The following is a 19,600-nucleotide window of genomic DNA, read 5'->3' on the forward strand; positions in this document are numbered from 1 at the left end:
CCCCTTCCCCCTTCCCTTCCCCTTCCCTTCCCCTCCCCTCCCCTTCACTTCCTCTCCCGTTCCCCCTTCCCTTTCCCTTCCTCTCCTCTTCCCCCTTCCCTTCCCCTTCCCTTCCCCTTCCCTTCCCCTCCCCTCCCCCCCACTTCCTCTCCCGTTCCTCCTTCCCCTCCCCTTCCCCTCCCCTCACCCTCACTTCCTCTCACCTTCCCCTCCCCTTCCCCTCCCCTGCCCCTCCCCTCCCCTTCCCCTCCCCTCCCTTCTCCTTCCCTTCCCTTTCCCTTCCCTTCCACTCCCTTTCCCCTTCCCCTCCCATTCCCTTCCCTCTCTCTTCCCCTCCCCTCCCCTTCCCCCTTCCTCTCCTCTTCCCCTTCCCTTCCCCTCCCCTCCCTTCTCCTTCCCTTTCATTTCCCTTCCCCTTCCCTTCCCCTCCCCTTCCCCTTCCCTTCCCCTCTCCTTCCCTTTCCCTTCCTCTTCCCTTGCCCTCCCCTCCTCTTCCCTTCCCCACCTCTTCCCCTCCCCTCCCTTCCCCACCTCTTCCCCTTCCCCTCCCTTCCTCTCCCCTTCCCTTCTCCTTCTCTTCCCCTCCTGTTCCTCTCCCTTCCTCTCCCCTTCCCCCCTCCCTTCCCCTTCCCCTCCTCTCCCTTCTCTTCCTTCACCCTCCCCTCCCTTTCCCCCTCCCCTTTCCCCCTTCCTTCCTCCTCCCCCTCCCCCTCCCGCTTTTCCAACCCTCCCCTCCCCTCCCCTCTCCTGAGGATATAAAAGAACTGAATAGAGACTTACAAAATGTCTAAATGATGGTTCAATATGGTAAAGCTGTACATTCCATCCAAATGAATTTAGAAATTTTATGCAATTTCAATCAAACTTTCAGAGAGTTTTTCCCCACAGATGTTGACAAAACAGTGTAAAAGTTCATCTAAAGAACTGAGTACTTAAGGAACCATCACAAAAGAAGAATGAGAGGGAATGTCCACTGTTAGACACCAAAATGTGTTCTAAGGTGAAAGTGTTAAAATAGGATGTTGCTGGTGTCACTCCAGGCAAAAAATCCTCAAGTGCTCTTAGGGCTTGAGCAAGTACCTTGCTCTAAGATAGGCCTGACTTTGTGAGCTGTCTAAAGGCATGAAAAGTTCATAATTTAAAAAGACACTTCTGACCAAAACCAAAGCAAGACCAAAAACACATCTGGAGGCCTGAAATGGGCTACAGGGCCACAGTTTATGATCCTTGATACAATAAACAGAATAGAAAATCCAGAAATAGTCCCAAGTTTCTATAGGAATGCATTATATGCTATCACAGCATATCTCAGTGGGGAAAGTGTAGATTATGCCACAAATGGTGCTGGGATAACTAACTAATTATTTGGAAAAAAGAAAGACATATATAAACCAAATTCCAGATGAATTTATTTAAATAGGAAATTAAATGTTCAATGTGAAAATTCATTGTGTAGCAGGATATTCAATGGAAATTATACTTTTCTGTTTTTTTGCCAATGGTGAGAGAACTGCCAGAACACAGCCTTGATCTCACAAGTCGTATGTGACTCTCTGAAGACTTTACAAGTCTAATTTACAAGTTTACATTCCAACCCAAAGCCTAGAGAGTCTTCATTTCCCTGCATCCTCACTGCTGTGAACTGAATCTGTACCCCCCTCAAAATGCATATGTTGAAACCCTGTCCTAGTCCATTTTCACGGTGCTGATAAAGACATACCCAAGTCTGGGAAGAAAAATAGGTTTAATGGGAAGAAAAAGAGGTTTAATTGGACTCACAGTTCCACATGGCTGGGAGGCCTGAGTCATGGCGGGAGGCAAAAGGCACTTCTTACATGGTGGCGGCAAGAGAAAATGAAAGGGAAGCAAAAGTGGAAACCCCTGATAAACCCATCAGACCTCTTGAGACTTATTTGGATATCAGAATAGCACAGGAAAGACTGGCCCCCACAATTCAATTACCTCTGCCTGGGTCCCTCTAATGACCCATGGGAATTCTGGGAGATACAATTCAAGTTGAGATTTGAATGGGGACACAGATAAACCATATCAAACCCTAATCTCCAATATAATTGTACTTGGCTATAGAGCCTTTGGGATGTATTAGCTCCTACGGGTGGTACCCTCATGATAGCTTTAGTGCCCTTTTAACAAAAGAGACAGCTTGCTTTCTCTCTCTTTGCTCTCTGCCATGTGACAGAGCAACAGGAAGACAGCCATCTGCAAACCAGCAAGCTGATCTTCAGCAGATGCTGCTTCTCCTGGCACCTTGACCTTGGACTTCCTGGCCTCCAGAACTATGAGAAAGAAATATTTAAGATTTCCAGTCTGCAAACCAGCAAATGGGCCCTCACCAGACACTGCCTCTCATGGCCCCTGGATCTTGGACTTCCCAGCCTCCAAAAACATGAGAAAGAAATGTTTTAAGTTTCCCGGTCTATGAGAATTTGTTAGAACAGCCCAAACTGACTAAGACACTCACTAACATGGTATATTACCAATCTCTTAAATGTTGCCAGTCTGATAGGTGAAGTTACTCATCTGTATGCAGTCATTTCTTCTTCTCCGAGTGTCCTGTTCATGTTTCATATGCATTTTAAAAATCAAGTTGCTTTGCATTTTTATTGATATATAGAAGGTCTTTATGTATTCTGGAAAGTAATCCTGCATTTTTGACGCTCACTTCTACTCATCCTAATACTTTTGAGAAGATTGGTTGGACCCTCATTGGATGCAGCAAGAGACAGGAAGGCAACTCAGGCAGCAATCCATGGCAGGCTGACTAACACCCAGACACACAGGCGGATTCACCAAGTCAGCAGAAGAATGAGCTTTCCCTTCTTCTAGGCTTGGGATTCTCTAACAGCAGAGATGGCACTAAACAGGAGATGTGGGCAATATTTGGTCTGTTTACCCTATGACTACATCATTGGCAGATAGATACAACAGACCTGCACTCCCCAAGAATAGTTTTGATTTTTTTTTTTTTTTTTTTGAGAGAGGGTCTTGCTCTGTTGCCCAGGCTGGAGTGCAGTGGTATGATCATGACTCATGCAGCCTTGACCTCCCAGGCCCAAGCAATCCTCCCACGTCAACCTCCTGGGTAGCTGGGACTACAGGCATGCACCGCAACACCTGGCTAAGTTTTGTGTGTGTGTGTGTGTGTTTGTTTTTTGTTTTTTGGTTTTTTTTTGAGATGGAGTCTTGCTCTGTCTCACCCAGGCTGGAGTGCAGTGGCGTGATCTAGGCTCACTGCCACCTCCACCTCCCTGGTCAAGTGATTCTCCTGCCTCAGCCTCCTGAGTAGCTGGGACTACAGGCGCATGCCACTACGCCTGGCTAATTTTTTTTGCATTTTTTTTTTTTTTTTTAGTAGAGACGGGGTTTCACCAGGATGGTTTCAATCACCTCACCTTGTGATCCGCCTGCCTTGGCCTCCCAAAGTACTGGGATTACAGGTGTGAGCCACCACGCCCGGCCCAGTTTTGTATTTTTATAGACGTGTGGTTTCACCATGTTGCCCGAGCTGGTCTTGAACTCCTGGGCTCAAACAATCTGCCCACCTGGGCCTCCCCAAGTGCTCAGATGACAGGCATGAGCCGCTGCACGCAGCCATCCCAAGAATGTTTTGAGTGCTCAGGCTCCGTGCAGACTTGTGATCACTCCCTAGGTTCATCCCATTATAAGTTGACTCTTGGACATTGCACAGACGCTTCTCAAATTCCTCCAAGATCTTACTTGCCTCGTTTGCATGTGGTTTATGGTACTGGCGACACGAGGGTCCCAGAATGGAGGCAATCTGTAACAATAGCTTCACGGTTCCATTTGCTGGAATAGTAATTGCGTTCTAGGTTCAGCCACGCTGTGGTTACGCAAACGTCAGCGCTTTGTAACCTCCTCCTCCTCATGTTGTGTGTCTGTCAAGCATCTCCTCAGAGTTCATTGACTTCAGTATTTTGATTTCTACTAACTAACCCAAGATACTTCCCTCCTCTCATAAATAGTTTTACTGTATGGGCCGAATGCAGTGTCTCACACCTGTAATTCCAGCACTTTGGGTGGCCAAGGGGGACGGATCACCTGAGGTCAGGAGTTCGAGACCAGCCTGGCCAACATGGTGAAATGGTGCCTCTACTAAAAATACAGAAATTAGCTGGGCGTGGTGGCAGGCGCCTATAATCCCAGCTTCTCAGGAGGCTGAGATAAGAGAATTGCTTGAACGTGGGAGGCGGAGGTCGGAGATTGAGCCACTGCATTTCAGCCTGGGGAATGGGGCAAGATCCTTGTCTAAATAAATAAATAAATAAACAAACAAACAAATAAATAAAAGTGCCGGGCGCAGTGGCTCACACCTATAATCCCAGCACTTTGGGAGGCCGAGCCGGACAGATCACGAGGTCAGGAAATCGAGACCATCCTGGCTAACACGGTGAAACCCCGTCTCTACTAAAAATACAAAAAAAATTAGCCAGGCATGGTGGTGGGTGCCTGTAGTCCCAGCTACTCGGGAGGCTGAGGCAGGAGAATAGCATGAACCCGGGAAGTGGAGCTTGCAGTGAGCCGAGATCATGCCACTGCACTCCAGCCTGGGCAACAGAGTGAGACTCTGTCTCAAAAAAAAAAAAAAAAAGAAAGAAAGAAAAAAAAAAGATACAAAAAATTAGCCGGGCGTGGTGGCCTTTGCCTGTAGTCCCAGCTACTTGGGAGGCTGAGGCAGGACAATGGTGTGAACGGAGGAGGCAGAGCTTGCAGTGAGCCGAGATTGTGCCACTGCACTCCAGCCTGGGCAACAGAGCCAGACTCCATCTCAAAAAAAAAAAAAAAAAAAAAAAAAAGGAAGATTCAGCATTATTTTCCAGGGTTAATTAATTCGTTCAAATAACTAAAACCCCATTAAATAAAAATATCATTGGACGACAGATAAGCAATCCAGACCAATATGGTCACAATCATCGTGAAGATGAGAAAACTTCATGTTTATTGCATTTTCGCGGGCAGCACACTGCACTCTCCTCTTTCAAACACACAGCTCCTGTCCTCCTTTCAAACACACGCCCTCTTTAAAGGAACATACAAACCTTTCAACACAAGCTGAAAAAATTACATCTGAATTATCACAATTCAATAACACTCAACATCAAATATAAATTTATTTTTACAAGAATTTCAGGGAAATGCCACCGAGCTATAAATATAATAGATACATTATGTAACTACCCTAGGTAATAACAGTGCGCCCTTCAGCAGCACATGTAATAATAGATAAAAAGATTTAAAAATAAAACATTTAGGATAAAAAGAATCCTCTCTTAAAAATGAAAACAGAATTATATTTTTGTGTATGTAACAGGTATAACACCACCCACGGTTCATAAGAACCGTGTCTTTTAAAAAATACTTGTTTTTCTAAACTAGTTAAATAAATGTAGTAAGAATGCCATGCCCATCATTTTCAAAATAAACAAATAAAATGTCTAGTGTATATTGGACATGTTAGTATATATGTAAGACATGTTAAAAATCACAACCGAATTCTCACAGTTCAGTAACAAACACTAAACAGAAAATAAACATTTCTATTTACAAGAACATAGGGGAACTACCACCTAGCTATAAATATAATGGATATATTAGGTCAGTATCATAGATAACAAGAGTGCTCACTTTGGGAGCACATGTAATAATAGATAAAACGATTTAAAGAGAAAACAGTTGTGATAAAAAGAATTCTCTCTTAAAAATGAAAACTAAATTATATTTATGTGAATATAATGACCATCACAGAACTCTATAGGAACAGCATGTTTTCAAAACTACAAAAATTCCAAACTATTTCAAATCAACATAGTAATAATTCTATGTCCAACATTTTCAAAATAAACCAATAAAATGTATAGTATCTATTAAACTATCTTTTAAAATCCTATGGCAGTAATTTCATATTTAACAAAGAATTCTGTGACAATCTGAGCGCCTGCGCTGTGCCTTCAAATGCTCTGGACTGTGGCAACAAAGTCCATGGGAAACAGGAACTCCAGCTTCCAGCCCAGGGGAGGTTGGGATTCAGCAATGTGAAAAGGGAGGTGGTGTCGCAGGAAGGGGTGGAACCAGAAACACCCCTGATTTCTCACTTTCCCTCCACCGACTCCTAGAAGTACCTCCACGGCTCCTAGGAGGAAAACCTGGTCACTCTATTTTGCTCCTTCTAGAAGAGGCCAGGTTCTTCTAGATGATCTGCATAGGAGGCTCCTCTCTTCCTTCCTGGTGTCTGGCATTAGCGTTGGGATAAACTTCCTGCTGAAAATTCCCCTCTCCCCTGGGCCCTGTGTTCTGGACGTGAGAGACAGGATGTCACACTTCAAGTAGGCAGATCTCCAGATAGGAAGGATATTCCCATCCCACGTCAATCCTAGCTAGAGTTCAGAGCAATGTATAAATCTGATTTCATCTCTAACCCTTCATTGTAAACCCTGATTCTGAGCCATCATTTTCGATTCTGACACTCACACTTTGGTGAGCTTGACTCCAAAAATCACTTAATACAGCCAAGGTCAGCCCCAGTGATCTGCTTCATAGCAAGGACTTTGGGTGGGTCCGCCCAGGGAGTAGAGCAACCTCAGAGAATGTGGCTTTGGACTTCGTCACACTTGGGGCCTTCTGTGTTGCTTAAGATCTAAACTTTTAACCATGCCACAGACATGTCTAATATGACAACCTCACAAACCAGCAGACCAGATTCCTAATCCTGAACCTTAATCTCTCATGCTTAAGTCTAATGCTCGGTCCTAAATGTGGTGAGCTGCACAAGATGTCAACCAAATCTTCACTGAATCCTTTCCCAAAATCAGTAACTCAAGTGTGTCAGCCATAATGAACCTCCCTGGACCTAGGTAGTAGTCTCATTTTTGAGACACAGTGTCACTCTGTCGCCCCGGCTGGAGTGCAGTGGCAGAATCACAGCTCACTGCAGCCCCGACCTCCTGGGGTTCTGGTGTTCCTTCCACTTCAGCCTCCTGGTAGTGGGGACTAGAGGCGCCCACCAGGATGCCCAGCTAATTTTTGTATTCTTTGTGGAGATGGGGTGTTGCCATATTGACCAGGCTTGAAGCCAGATCAAGCAGTTGGGTTCCTCGGATTTTCTTATAGATGAGAATATTCTGCCTTTACCCCAAAGCATACACACGTACCTTCCCTCAGGCCGATGACCTCAGGCCTCCATATCCCCGGAGCTCTAGGAAATGAGGGTGCGATCTCGGGCCCACACCCAGTGCTCTGGGTCATAAGCCTGGATCTGGAAAAACACATACCATTTGAGAAGCCAGGGTCTCCCCAGCAAGACCCCTCCCTGCCCTCCTCCAGCCTCCAATCCACCCCATCCCTCCCCACCCCCATCTCCTCATATGGCCCCACTTACCTCCTCCATCTCCTCTGGGGAAACCCACATCCTCCAACGCATGGAGCAGATGAGCTGGTATCGAAGCTTATGGAACAAGGGTCGCTGGGAGTAGTCCTTGCCGTAGAGGAAGGAGAAGATGTCTTGTTTGGGGGCCTGGTTGTCCTCCTCCATGTCACTGGCCAGGTAGCTGGGGAGAGAGATCAGGCTGCTACTCATGGGCCCCACCAGGAGGGACCCCTGTCCAAGGGCAGCTTCCCAGAGAGGAGGGGATGGGACCGTCCTCAGCTCAGCACCAACACCCAACCTGCCGAGAGCCCCGCCTTCCTTAGGAGGCCCCACTGGACAGAGACCTGCTAAGGGCGCCTCTCACACCTTCAGGAAGGCGACGATCCAAGTGGTGGCTGGGAGTGGTGGCTCTCACCTGGAATCCCAGCACTTTGGGAGTCCAGGCAGGAGGATCACTGGAGGCCAGGAGTTAGAGACCAGTCTGGGTACTATGGCAAGACCCCCTCTGAATTTAAAAACAACCCAAGTCTTATCCTAAGGATGTGTCCTGCCATCCTTATACAAGAGAGATGACATCACCTCATCCTAGTCCCCATCCGTGTTCCTCCCACGCCCCCCTTCCTTCTCATGTATGCACGCACCTGTCTTCCCCCTCCATCATAAGTGCCCCCAAGGACAGGAACTGACTGGTTTGTTTCTGTAAATCATTTCTTGCCTACCAAATGGCCAATAGAGGGCTTTGTTTATCTTGGTGCATTAATTCAACAAGCATTGCTGTGAACTCTCTCTTCCCATCCTTCCTATTCCCTGGCACGTATGATGTACTTCGTAAGGTTTTGTTGAATAAATGAATACATGAATGAATGAAGGAAAGAAGGAAAGATTTATCTTATACGCAAATGCCATATGAACAATTTCACAGAGTCAATATAACATGAACAGTTGCAAAATAAAAAGAATTGTGCTGAGTGTTTTAGGAATACTTTGATATTTTGGTTGATTGGGTGGCTCATGTCTGTAGTACCAGCATTTTGAGAGGCTGAGGTGAGAATCCAGGAGTTTCAGAACAGCCAGGGTGACATAGCAAAACCTCATCTCTACTAAAAACCATAAAAACTGGCTGGATGTGGTGGCGTGCACCTGTCATCCCAGCTACTTGGGAGGCTGAGGTGGGAGGATCTAGAGCCTGAGAGATGGAGGCTGCAGTGAGCTATGATCTGGCTGCTGCACTCCAGCCTGAGGGACAGAGCAAGTCTCTGTCTGGTATAAACAAAAACAAAAACTTTGATATTTTGACAAGACCCTGCCTTCAACAGGGGTCTTAGTCTGATGGGTTTGGGGAAAAGGAGGGCAGATCAACGAATCCAAAATGGCACATTATCCTAGGATGTAACTGAAGTGCTGCAGGCATGCAGATGCTGGCAGATCAGGGGAGGCATCGGAAAGGCTGTGGGGGCTGAACTGACTTCAACAAATGGGTCATTCCCTTCAGATCCATATGGGTGCAGGACACCCAGACAGAAAACACAAAATCAAAATGGAGTGGAGGGCATTTGGAAGGAGCGGCGAAAGCAAACCATGAAACATGAAGATGGTGGGCAGGTTTGGTGGTAGAAGGATTGCAGAGAGGGCTGGATTCGCCCTGTGGACCCGGGCCTCCATTTATAGGCAAATCAGCTAAGGAAGTTGTTCAGGTGGGCAGTGAAGGGGTGGGAGCTGTGTTTGGAAAGCTATAGGCAGCACTAGGAAGCTCCCTGGCTTGGGGCGGGACTTGCAGGAAGCCCCACAGGGAGTATTTGATGATGGATCCGTGTTATGCGAGGACGACCTGAATTTCGGCCTCTGTCACGGGAACCTGGAGGAGGAGGATGGAAAATTGCATTTGGTGTTGATATGGGAAGGAGACAGACAGAAAAACCAGAAATGGCTGCTTGCAGGACGGGTTTATGTTTCCTTTTGTTTGATTCTACTATTTGTCAACTGCATTTGTGTTTGTTTTTAGAAAGAGCAGACTAAGAACACCATAGTATAATCTTAACGTTTTTATACACAGAGTAAAGAGGAGAACTAGGGTCAAAAAATAGACGAAAGGTTGGAATCCCACTTCCTCCACCGTCCCAGGGTGTTGGATATTGACGGGTGGGAAGAAGCAAATTACTCACAGAGCCAGGAAGAAATGAATGCGTTGGTATTGCCACGAGAAGAGGCCGGCACGGCTAAAGTACGCTATGACCATAGCCAGGAGATACTGATGGAGAGAAGGGAACAGAGAGAGAGAAAGATTGGCCACATCCTGGAAGAGGAAGATAGTGGAGATAAGGGAACAGGGGCTGCGGCGCAGTTGCCTATCGCAGAAGGAACCTCAGTGTTGGGTGGCTATGCTCACTGGAGGCTTGCGGGTAGAGAGGTGCTCAAAGTCAGCTGCAAATTGGGGAAGTCAGGGAAAGGGAGGTCTGTGATGCTCCCATGATGATGAGCTCCAATGGGATCATTGGAGGGAGTGTGTCTAGGGCGGCTAATGTCAGGAGGGTCTTGGTGAGCTGGAGCAAAGGACTGTCTCAAAGATAGGAGAGGATAGGGGTCAGGAGTTTCAGGACTGTGGCCCAGGGATTCAAGCCCTGGGCAGAGGCAGGGGCCACCTGTCCACTATGCAATAGGCCACCAGAGCCCTGAGGGAGATGCTGACAAATTATAAAAAGATTAACAATAACTGGAGTGTGATGACTCATGCCTGGAGTCCCAGCTATTGGAGAGGCTGAGGCGGGAGGATCGCTTGAGCCCAGGAAGTTGAGGCTGCAGTGAGCTATGATGGCACCACTGCATTCCAACCTGGGCAACAGAATGAGACCCTCTCTCCAAAAAAATAAAAATCAAAATGTGGGCGCCCAAGACTATAGGATCAGCAGGTGCGAGATAGTGGAGGGAGAGAGGAGAGAAACTGTGGTTTTAGATGCTGCACCCTCCCCCAGGACATGTGTTAAAGCAGGAACACAGTTGAGTGGAGAACAACCTTACCTTGTCTGACACCCTCAGATCTTTGTCCCAGGCCAGGAATTTTTGAATGATAGGATCCTCTGTGAAAAGAGAGCCTGTGTCAGGGTAAGAAGCGGAACAGGGTTGCCGTGGGAGCAACAGAGCAGACAGGAGAACTGTGCCCCTCTGGGGGAAGTCTCAGGATTGTGGCCAAGGGTTACGTGGATGGGAGAGGAGAGAAGGACTTTCACTGGGCAAGGAGGGAGGCTCCCGCTCTGAGACTGCACTGAGGAGAGGCCGAAGGAGGCCTTTGGTGTCCGAGTCTACAGGATGAGGAGCTGTGAATAAGCCATGATGTCCTCCCATCATACATGAAGGGACCACCGCAGAAGTCATAATGGAATTCCCATCATGGCTTCCAGAGATAGTCACAGCTGGGTGTGCCCATGACCTTGTCATCCCCCTCCATGGATGGAGACACTTAGGTTTAGAAAAGTCAGCAAGAGACATAGAGTTTCAGAGGGTTCAGCTGAAACCAAGCTTTCTTTTGTCTTTTACTTTATTTTATTTATTTTATGACAAGGTCTTTCCCTGTCAACCAGGCTGGAGTGCAGTGGTGCGGTCATAGCTCATTGCAACTTCAAACTCCTGAGTTCAAGAGATCCTCCCACCTCAGCTTCCCAAAGCACTGGGATCTCAGGCATGAGCCACTGCACCTGGCCGGAAACAAAGCTTTCTTATTTCAAGCGCAGACCTTTATTAAGACCAGCCTAATCCTCTGTCTCCTAAGCATCCTCCTCCCACATGGATCGCTCACCCCCCAGGAGGGCATATTCTTCTTATTGGTAAAGAGTAATTATTGAAAATTTCTGCTTTTTAAAAAGAACCGGGTTGGAGGTGCTCTTTGGGGTATCCTCCTACCAAGCAGCCTGTTGAAGGCCTCGTGGTGCTCAGGGAGCACGGAGGATGCTCGCTTGCGTGTCAGCTTCATCTTGAGCCCACACAGCATCTCCACCACCCAGGTGTCCTGGGGCTCAGGGGCGCGCTCCAACTCCAGCTCCTCCTCCGGCTCCTCCTCGGATTCATCTGACCATTCCCTCTTCTTTTTCATGCCAAGAGATTCAGGCTGGGGACTGGGATCTACCCAAGGGAATGAGTGAAGAAACCAGGCCATAGTGTTGTGTTTCTGCCATTGATCACCTTAGACCCCAACCCAAAACCTCATACTACTCTTCCATCCTCCCCAGCCTCACAGACTGTTGTCTTCTCCAGGCCGTGTTTCCACCTTTCTCCTTTGCTGATCCCCATCTGCCTCTCCCTCACCTCCCCGTTCTTCCAGCTCTCTGTCCTCAAAACATTTTCTCACACAGATAAGAACTTTCAACTGGAGAAAAATGGAAACCTTCTCTTGAGCTCTTCTGTCTCCTCTCTCTCTCTTTTTTTTGGGAGTGGGTGGGGAGATGGAGTCTCCCTCTTGTTGCCCAGGCTGGAGTGCAGTGGCGCAGTCTCGGTTCACTGCAACCTCCACCTCCTCGGTTCAAATGATTCTTCTGCCTCAGCCTCCTGAGTAGCTGGGACTACAGGCATGCGCCACCACGCCCAGCTCATTTTTGTACTTTTGGTAGAGACAGGGTTTCACTGTGTTAACCAGGATGGTCTCGATCTTCTGATCTCATAATCCGTCCACCTCGGCCTTCCTCTCTCATCTTTTCAGCGAATCTCCTGACCCCCTTCATTGCTCCCCAGGTTTTCTTTCCATGTGGCCATGCTTAGCCCCATTCCCTGCACCCTCCTTCCCCAATTCCTGGCTTTCTGAATCCCTCCTTTCTTTTCCACACACCCTACTCAGGTGCTCCGGATTCCCAGTAACTGGCCCCCTTCCCTCTGCTCAGTCAATCATCTCCCATCACTTCTCCCTCCAGTCACCTCACCTGATGGTCCTGGCACTTCATCATCCGTCACCACCTGAGGGGACTGCATCGATGTGCTAGGCTGGGGGCTCTCCTCCTCAAACGGAGGGTGCGCTTGACCACTGGCCATAGTCTCTCCCAAACGCTTTGTTTCTGTCCACAGAACCTAGTCCCTGTTCTGTCCAAAGCCTTCTGCCAGACTCCATTAGGACCCAGAAGAGCGCATTTCTCTTCTAGAGGCTCGGGAGAAGTTAGGAGTGAAGAACAGCTCTGAGAAGTTGCTGTTGTCCACCTGAACTCCCAAGCACCCAGAGTCCGGTTCTTCCAATCACGAAGGTCGGAATCTCTGATGTCATTCTAACCTGGCAACTAATTTGAAGAAAAACACACATAACTGCCAGACTGATCTCTTTTCTCGGAGATCCGCGGTGAATGGTATCTCCTGGCAATGTCCCAACCTCTGAGCATTGTCCAAAAGCATCCTCAGGGTCTCCATATTCCTCTTTTCCCTTTCCCAGTAGAGTCTGTGTCTTCTCCACTCTAAACTTGAGGAGTGTTGGGCTCTCCTCCCCGCTGTTCCTTCCCATTTCAGAGTCCAGTCTGGTGGGAGAGGGAGGAAGGTGGAAGGAAATTTAGGGTAAGCAGAATGATGAGAGCTTCCAAGAGTGAGATTAGCATATGTAGGAGATTCCAGGCACATTGACTTATTGAATGAAGACGTTACGTCGAAGCACTCAATGTGGCAAAGCTTTTTGGCTGAATGTTTACTGATATTCACTATCCTGGATCCTATAATGGGGAACACGCATCATTTGCTCTCAAGCATCTTTGAGTCCGAGAGACATTTTGAGGAATGAAAATCATAGGAAACTGTCCATGGGTTTGCACAGATTTTCAATGGTGTCCACAAGTTCAGAGCATCCATGGATCACCTAAAGCCTGCCCCTCCAGTTCAGCTAAAGAACTCTGGTCTATAGATCAACTATTACAACATATCTATTTCACTTGACCCTAAAATTTCCTACTATTTATGTATTTTATGAATAAAATATCCTCTGTACAGAAAGACTAAAGGGGAAAAATCTCAGCCAGGCCCAGGGGCTCCTGCTCATAATCTCACTCCTTTGGGAGGTCAAGGCAGGAGTGTCACTTGAGCTTAGGAGTTCAAGACTAGTCTGGGTGACATAGCAAGACCTCATCTCTACAAAATATAAACAAAGTAATCAGGAATCGTGGCACACACCTGTGGTCCCAGTACTCAGGAGGCTGAGGCAGGAGGATAGCTTCAGCCCAAGTGTTTGAGGCCGCAGTGAGCTATGATTGCACCACTGCACACCAGCCTGGAGGACAGAGTGAGACTCAGTCTCAAAAATAATTTTTAAAGAAAAAGCAAAAATATAAGAGCTGGATACTATCTCAGATACCATCCAAAAAACCTGTGAATTCCGGCACAGCTTCCTAACTGGCTCCTAGGAGTCTCTCGCTGGTGGGAAAGGCACAACTGAATGAGGACGCAGACCCCGTCCCTGCGGAAGTCCAATTGTCAGGTAGCTCTGCTTATGTTGACTGGACCTTCGCATTCATGATGCTCTGAACCATCAGAGCCGGTTGGATCCTTTTACAACAAAACAGAAAATCATCTTTCTCTCTTATTTAATGGGCTTTCAAATATTAGAAGATCAATATTCTGTTGCCATTAAAATTTATCTTCTGTATCATGTAAAGTTCTGATTAATTACTCTTCAAGCCAGTTGGGCATATTCCTCTGTCTTCTAGGCACCTTCTCTAGACAGCCATCTTAAATTATGTCAATGTATTGTCCAAAAATGGGCTAAACAGCCCAGGTTTCATCTGATATGCTCAGGGAAAAGCAAAACTATCACTTCTCCCCTTCTCTTTTCCTTCAGTGATGCAGGTTAATACAACAATGGCTGTAGGTATGCACCAAAAATATCGTTAGAGTGAAACAGAAGGGCGTTACTGTTGTGACAGTAACAGGCTCATGCCTGTCATCCCTACACTTTGGGAGGCCAAGGCGGGAGAATCACTGGAACCCAGGAGCTGGAGACGAGCCTGGGTAACGTTGTGAGACTCCGTCTCTCCAAAAAAATTTAAAATTAGCCTGGTGTGGTGGCACACACGTGTAGTCCCAGCTAGTTCGGAGGCTGAGTTTGGAGGAAAAGAAGTGCTTTGCAAATACCAGTCTTTCAGTCTAAGGATCTCAACTAGGAACATTAGGATACAGCTATCAGGACCCAGCCCCATAGATTCTAATTCCAAAGGACTGAGGTGAGGGCTGATTTAACTTCATCATTGGAGTTCATGTCCATTCAGATATGGAACTCTCTGGGTGACCTAGCACAATAGAGATCCCGAAGAAAGCAAAATCACTCTCAAATGAAATGAGCAGGAAAGAGTTTTTGAGCGAGGTACAGAAGACCTGGGCCTCACATGGGAGTGCCGTCACCAGGCTTTGTATCCTTGGCTTAGTGGGAACTTCTGAAGCAGCCTCCAAGCCCCCTGTGTGCTGGTCGACAAGCCCCCTAACATTGGCTCACAACTGTAATTCCAGCACTTTGGGAGGCCAAGGCAGAGGGATTGCTTGAGCGCAGGAGTGCAAGAACAGCCCGGGCAACTTGGCGAAACTCTGTCTCCACCAAAAATATAAAAACTAGCTGGGTGTGGTGGCGCCTGCCTGTAGTCCCAGCTACTTGGGAGGCTGAAGTGGGAGGAACGTTTGACCCTGGAGGCGAAGGCTGCAGTGAATCAAGTTAGCGCCACTGCACTCAAGCCTGGGTGACAGTGAGACCGCGTCTCCATTAAAAGAAGAAACACTAAAAATTTTAACTGAGAATGTAAAAGAACTGAATAGCGACTTACAAAATGTCTAAATGATGGTTCAATATGGTAAAGCTGTACATTCCATCCAAATGAATTTAGGAATTTTATGCAATTGCAATCAAAATCTCAGAGAGTTTTCCCCCACAGATGTTGACAAAACAGTGTAAAAGTTCATCTGGAGAACTGAGTACTTAAGGAACCATCACAAAAGAAGAATGAGAGGGAATGTCCACTGTTAGACACCAAAATGTGTTCTAAGGTGAAAGTGTTAAAACAGGATGTTGCTGGTGTCACTCCAGGCAAAAATCCTCAAGTGCTCTAAGGGCTTGGGCAAGTACCTTGCTCCAAGACAGACCTGACTTTGTGAGCTGCCTAAAGGCATGAAAACTCACAATTTTCAAAGACACTTTGGTCCAAAACCAAAACAAGACCAAACACACATCTGGAGGCCTGAAATGGGCTACAGGGCCCCAGTTTATGATCCTTGATACAATATAGAGAATAGAAAGTTCAGAATAAACCCAAGTTTCTATAGGAATGCATTATATGCTATCATGGCATATTCCAGTGGGGAAAGTAGAGATTATGCCACAAATGGCGCTAGACAACTAGCTCATTATTTGGAAAATAGAAAGACATATACAAATCAAACTCCAGATGGGTTTATTTAAATGGGAAATTAAATGTTCAATGTGAAAATTCAGTATGTAGCAGGATATCCAATGGAAATGATACTTTTCTGTTTTTTTTGCCAATGGTGAGAGAGCTGCCAGAACACAGCCTTGATCCTCAGAAGTCACAAGGCTCACATGTCATATCTGAGCCTCTGAAGACTTTACAAGTCTAATTGACAAGTTTAAATTCCAACCCAAAGTATAGACAGTCTTCATTTCCCTGCATCCTCACTGCTGTGAACTGAATGCCTGCCCCCAAAATTCACATGTTGAAACCCTGTATTCGTCCGTTTTCACGCTGCTGATAAAGACATACCCAAGACTGGGAAGAGAAAGAGGTTTAAATTGGACCTGCAGTTCCACATGCCTGGGGAGGTTTCAGAATCATGGTGGGAGGTGAAAGGCACTTCTTACATGGCAGTGGCAAGAGAAAATGACAGGGAAGCAAAAGCGGAAAACCCTGATAAGCCCTTCAGATCTTCTGAGACTTATTCACTATCAGGAGAATAGCACGGAAAGACTGGCCCCCACAACTCAGTTACCTCCTTGTGGATCCCTCCCATGACATGTGGAAATTCTGTGAGATACAATTCAAGTTGCAATTAGAATGGGAACACAGACAAGTCATATCAAACCCTAATCTCCAATGTAATGGTACTTGGATATTCAGCCTTTGGGAGGTAATTAGCTCCTAAGGGTGGTGCCCTCACGATGGGTTTAGTGTCCTCTGTCTTAGAAAAGAAAGTGCTTGCTTTCTCTCTCCTTGCTCTCCGCCATGTGAGGGAGCAATAGGATGACAGCCATCCACAAACCAGCAAGCCGACCTTCAGCAGACACTGCCTCTCCAGGCACCTTGATCTTGGACTTCCCGGCCTCCAGAACTGTGAGAAACAAATGTTTAAGATTCCCAGTCTATGATAATTGGTTAGAGCAGCCCAGACTGACAAAGACACTCACCAATATGGTATATTACCAATCTCTTAAATTTTTGCCAGTCTGAGAGGTGAGCTTACACATCTGTATACAGCTGTTTCTTCTTCTGTGAGTATCTTGTTCATGTTTGATGCATACAAGTTGCTTTGCGTTTTTATTGATTTATAGAAGGCCTTTCTGTGTTCTCGAACGTAATCCTATATTTTTGATGCTCACTTCTATTCATCCTAATACTTTTGAATGGATTGGTTGGACCATCATTGGATGCAACAAGGGACAGGGAAGGCAATCAATGCAGCAATCCATGGCAGGCTGACCAATAGCGAGGCACCCAGGCTGATTCACCAAGTCAACAGAAGAAATCGCTTTCCCTCCTTCTAGGCTTGGGATTCTCTAAAAGCAGAGATGGTACTAAAGAGGAGAGGTGGGGCAATATTGGGTTTGTTTACCCTGTGACTACATTATTGAGAAATAGATACAACGTATCTGCAGTCTCCAAGAATTTTTTTTTTTTTTTTTTTTTGAGACAGGGTGTTGCTCTGTTGCCCAGGCTGGAGTACAGTGGTACGATCACGGCTCATGCAGCCTTGACCTCCCAGGCCCAAGCAATCCTCCCACCTCAGCCTCCTTAATAGCTGGGACTACGGGTGTGCACCCTTACACCTGGCTAAGTTTTGTATTTTTATAGAGGTGTGGTTTCACCACGTTGCCCAGGCTGGTGTTGAACTCCTGGTCTCAAACCATCTGCCCACCTGGGCCTCCCAAAGTGCTGAGATGACAGGCATGAGCCACTGTGCCTGGTCATCGCAAGAATGTTTGGAGGGTTCAGGGTCAGTGCAGACTCTTTTTTAACTCCCTAAGTTCATTCTACTGTAAGTTCACTCTCGGACATTGCACAAACGCTTCTCAAATTCCTCCCAGATCTTACTTGCCTCATTTGCATGTGGTTTATGGTATTAGTGACAGAATGAAGGTAACCTGTATTGGTACCTGCACGGTTCCATTTGCTTGAATACTAATTGTGTTCTAGGCTCAGCCATGGTTGTGGTTACACAAACATCAACACTTTGGAACCTCCTCCTCCTTATTTTGTGTGTCTGTCAGATATGTCCTCAGAGTTCACTGACTTCAGTAATTTGATTTATGCTAACTAAACCAAATATACTTACCTCCTCCCATAAATAGTTTTACTGTATGGCCCAGATGCAGTGGCTCATGCCTGTAATCCCAGCACTTTGGGAGGCTGAGGCTGGTGGATCACCTGCAGTCGGGAGTTTGAGACCAGCCTGACCAACATAGTGAAACCCTGTCTCTACTAAAAATACAAAAAAATCAGCTGGGCTTGGTGTCAGGTGCCTGTAATTCCAAATACTTGGGAGGCTGAGGCCAATGAATAGCTTGAATCTGGGAGGTGGAGGTTGCAGTGAGCCGAGATCGCGCCACTGCACTTCAACTCGGGCGACAGAGTGAGACTCTGTCTCAAAAAAAAAAAAAAAAAAAAAAAAGATTTCCTGTATGATGAATAATGTCCAACATATATATGCAGATATTTTCTGCCAGCCTGCTGTTTATCTTTTAATTTTTGTTGTCTTTTATCATAGAAATGTAAAATATTTATCTAGCTGAATCTGTTGATCAGTCTATCTTCATGAGTTTTGTGTTTTCTTTAAAAAAGTCTCCTGCACTCAAAATTATAAATATATTTACGTTTAGAACTGTATTGTCAAATGTTGTTTATTTTTAACTGTAGTAAAATACACATAAAACAAATTTGCCATCTTAAGCATTTTTAAGTGTACTGTTCAGTATTGTTATGTATTATTCACACGTTTGTGCCACCAATGTTTAGAACATTTTCGGCGGGGCGCAGTGGCTCACGCCTGTAATCCCAGCACTTTGGGAGGCCGAGGTGGACAGATCATGAGGTCAGGAGATCAAGACCATCCTGGCTAACACGGTGAAACCTAATCTCTACTGAAAAGACAAAAAAATTAGTTGGGCGTCCTGGCGGGCGCCTGTAGTCCCAGCTACTTGGGAGGCTGAGGCAGGAGAATGGCCTGAACCCGGGAGGTGGAGGTTGCAGTGAGCCGAGATTGTGCCACTGCACTCCAGGCCTCCAGCCTGGGCGACAGAGTGAGACTCCATCAAAAAAAAAAAAAAAAAAAAAAAGAACATTTTCATCTTGTAAAACTGAAATTTCATTCCCACTAATGAATAACTTTCCATTTTGCTCTTCCCCTAGCCTCTGACAACTACCTTTCTACTTTCTGTCTCTGTGAATTTGATTACTCTAGGTACTTCATATAAATGAAATCATACAGTGTTTGTCTTTTTGTGACTGGCTTATTTCATTTAGTATAACATTTTCAGGGCTCATCCATGGGGTAGCTTATCTCAGAATTTCCTTCCTTTTAAAGCCTGAATAATATCCACTTCTGTTAATACTGTATTTTGTTTATCCATTCATCCATTGATGGACATTTGGTTTGATTCCACTTTTTGGCTATTGCAAATAATGCCGCTATAAATGTGGGTGTTCAAATACCTCTTTGAGACTTGGCTTCAATTTTTTGGAGTGTATATATTTAGAAGTGGAATTGCTAGGTCATATGGTAATTCTATTTTTAATTTCTTGAAGAAACCGTACTGTTATCCACAGTGGCCGCTCCATTTTACATTTTCACCAACCACACGCAAGGGTTCCAGTTTCTCCATATTCTCACCAACACATGTTATTTCTGTTTTTTTTTTTTTTTAAATAGTAGCCATCCTGATGGATGCGAAGTGATATCTCATTGTAAAATTATGTTATTTTTTAATTACAAAACTAATAAGTGAGTACATTCTCATTATACATCATTCAAACA

At 46.0% G+C, this 19,600-nt stretch overlaps 1 protein-coding gene across 1 annotated transcript; it reads right to left on the reverse strand.

The window, feature by feature from the left end:
- Positions 1-7,231: 7,231 nt before the first annotated feature.
- On the reverse strand, positions 7,232-12,546 carry SPDYE4 (speedy/RINGO cell cycle regulator family member E4). Its single transcript, XM_023190841.1, has 6 exons — positions 12,307-12,546; positions 11,297-11,527; positions 10,418-10,476; positions 9,565-9,650; positions 7,415-7,583; positions 7,232-7,291 (listed from the first exon to the last, which is right to left on the reverse strand). The coding sequence occupies exons 1-6, from the start codon at positions 12,413-12,415 to the stop codon at positions 7,232-7,234; spliced, it is 714 nt and encodes a 237-aa protein (XP_023046609.1). The 5' UTR covers positions 12,416-12,546.
- Between the last annotated feature and the right edge of the window lie 7,054 nt (positions 12,547-19,600).

This window comes from Piliocolobus tephrosceles, chromosome 16 (assembly GCF_002776525.5).
Source record: "Piliocolobus tephrosceles isolate RC106 chromosome 16, ASM277652v3, whole genome shotgun sequence".
NCBI classification, from domain to species: domain Eukaryota; kingdom Metazoa; phylum Chordata; class Mammalia; order Primates; family Cercopithecidae; genus Piliocolobus; species Piliocolobus tephrosceles.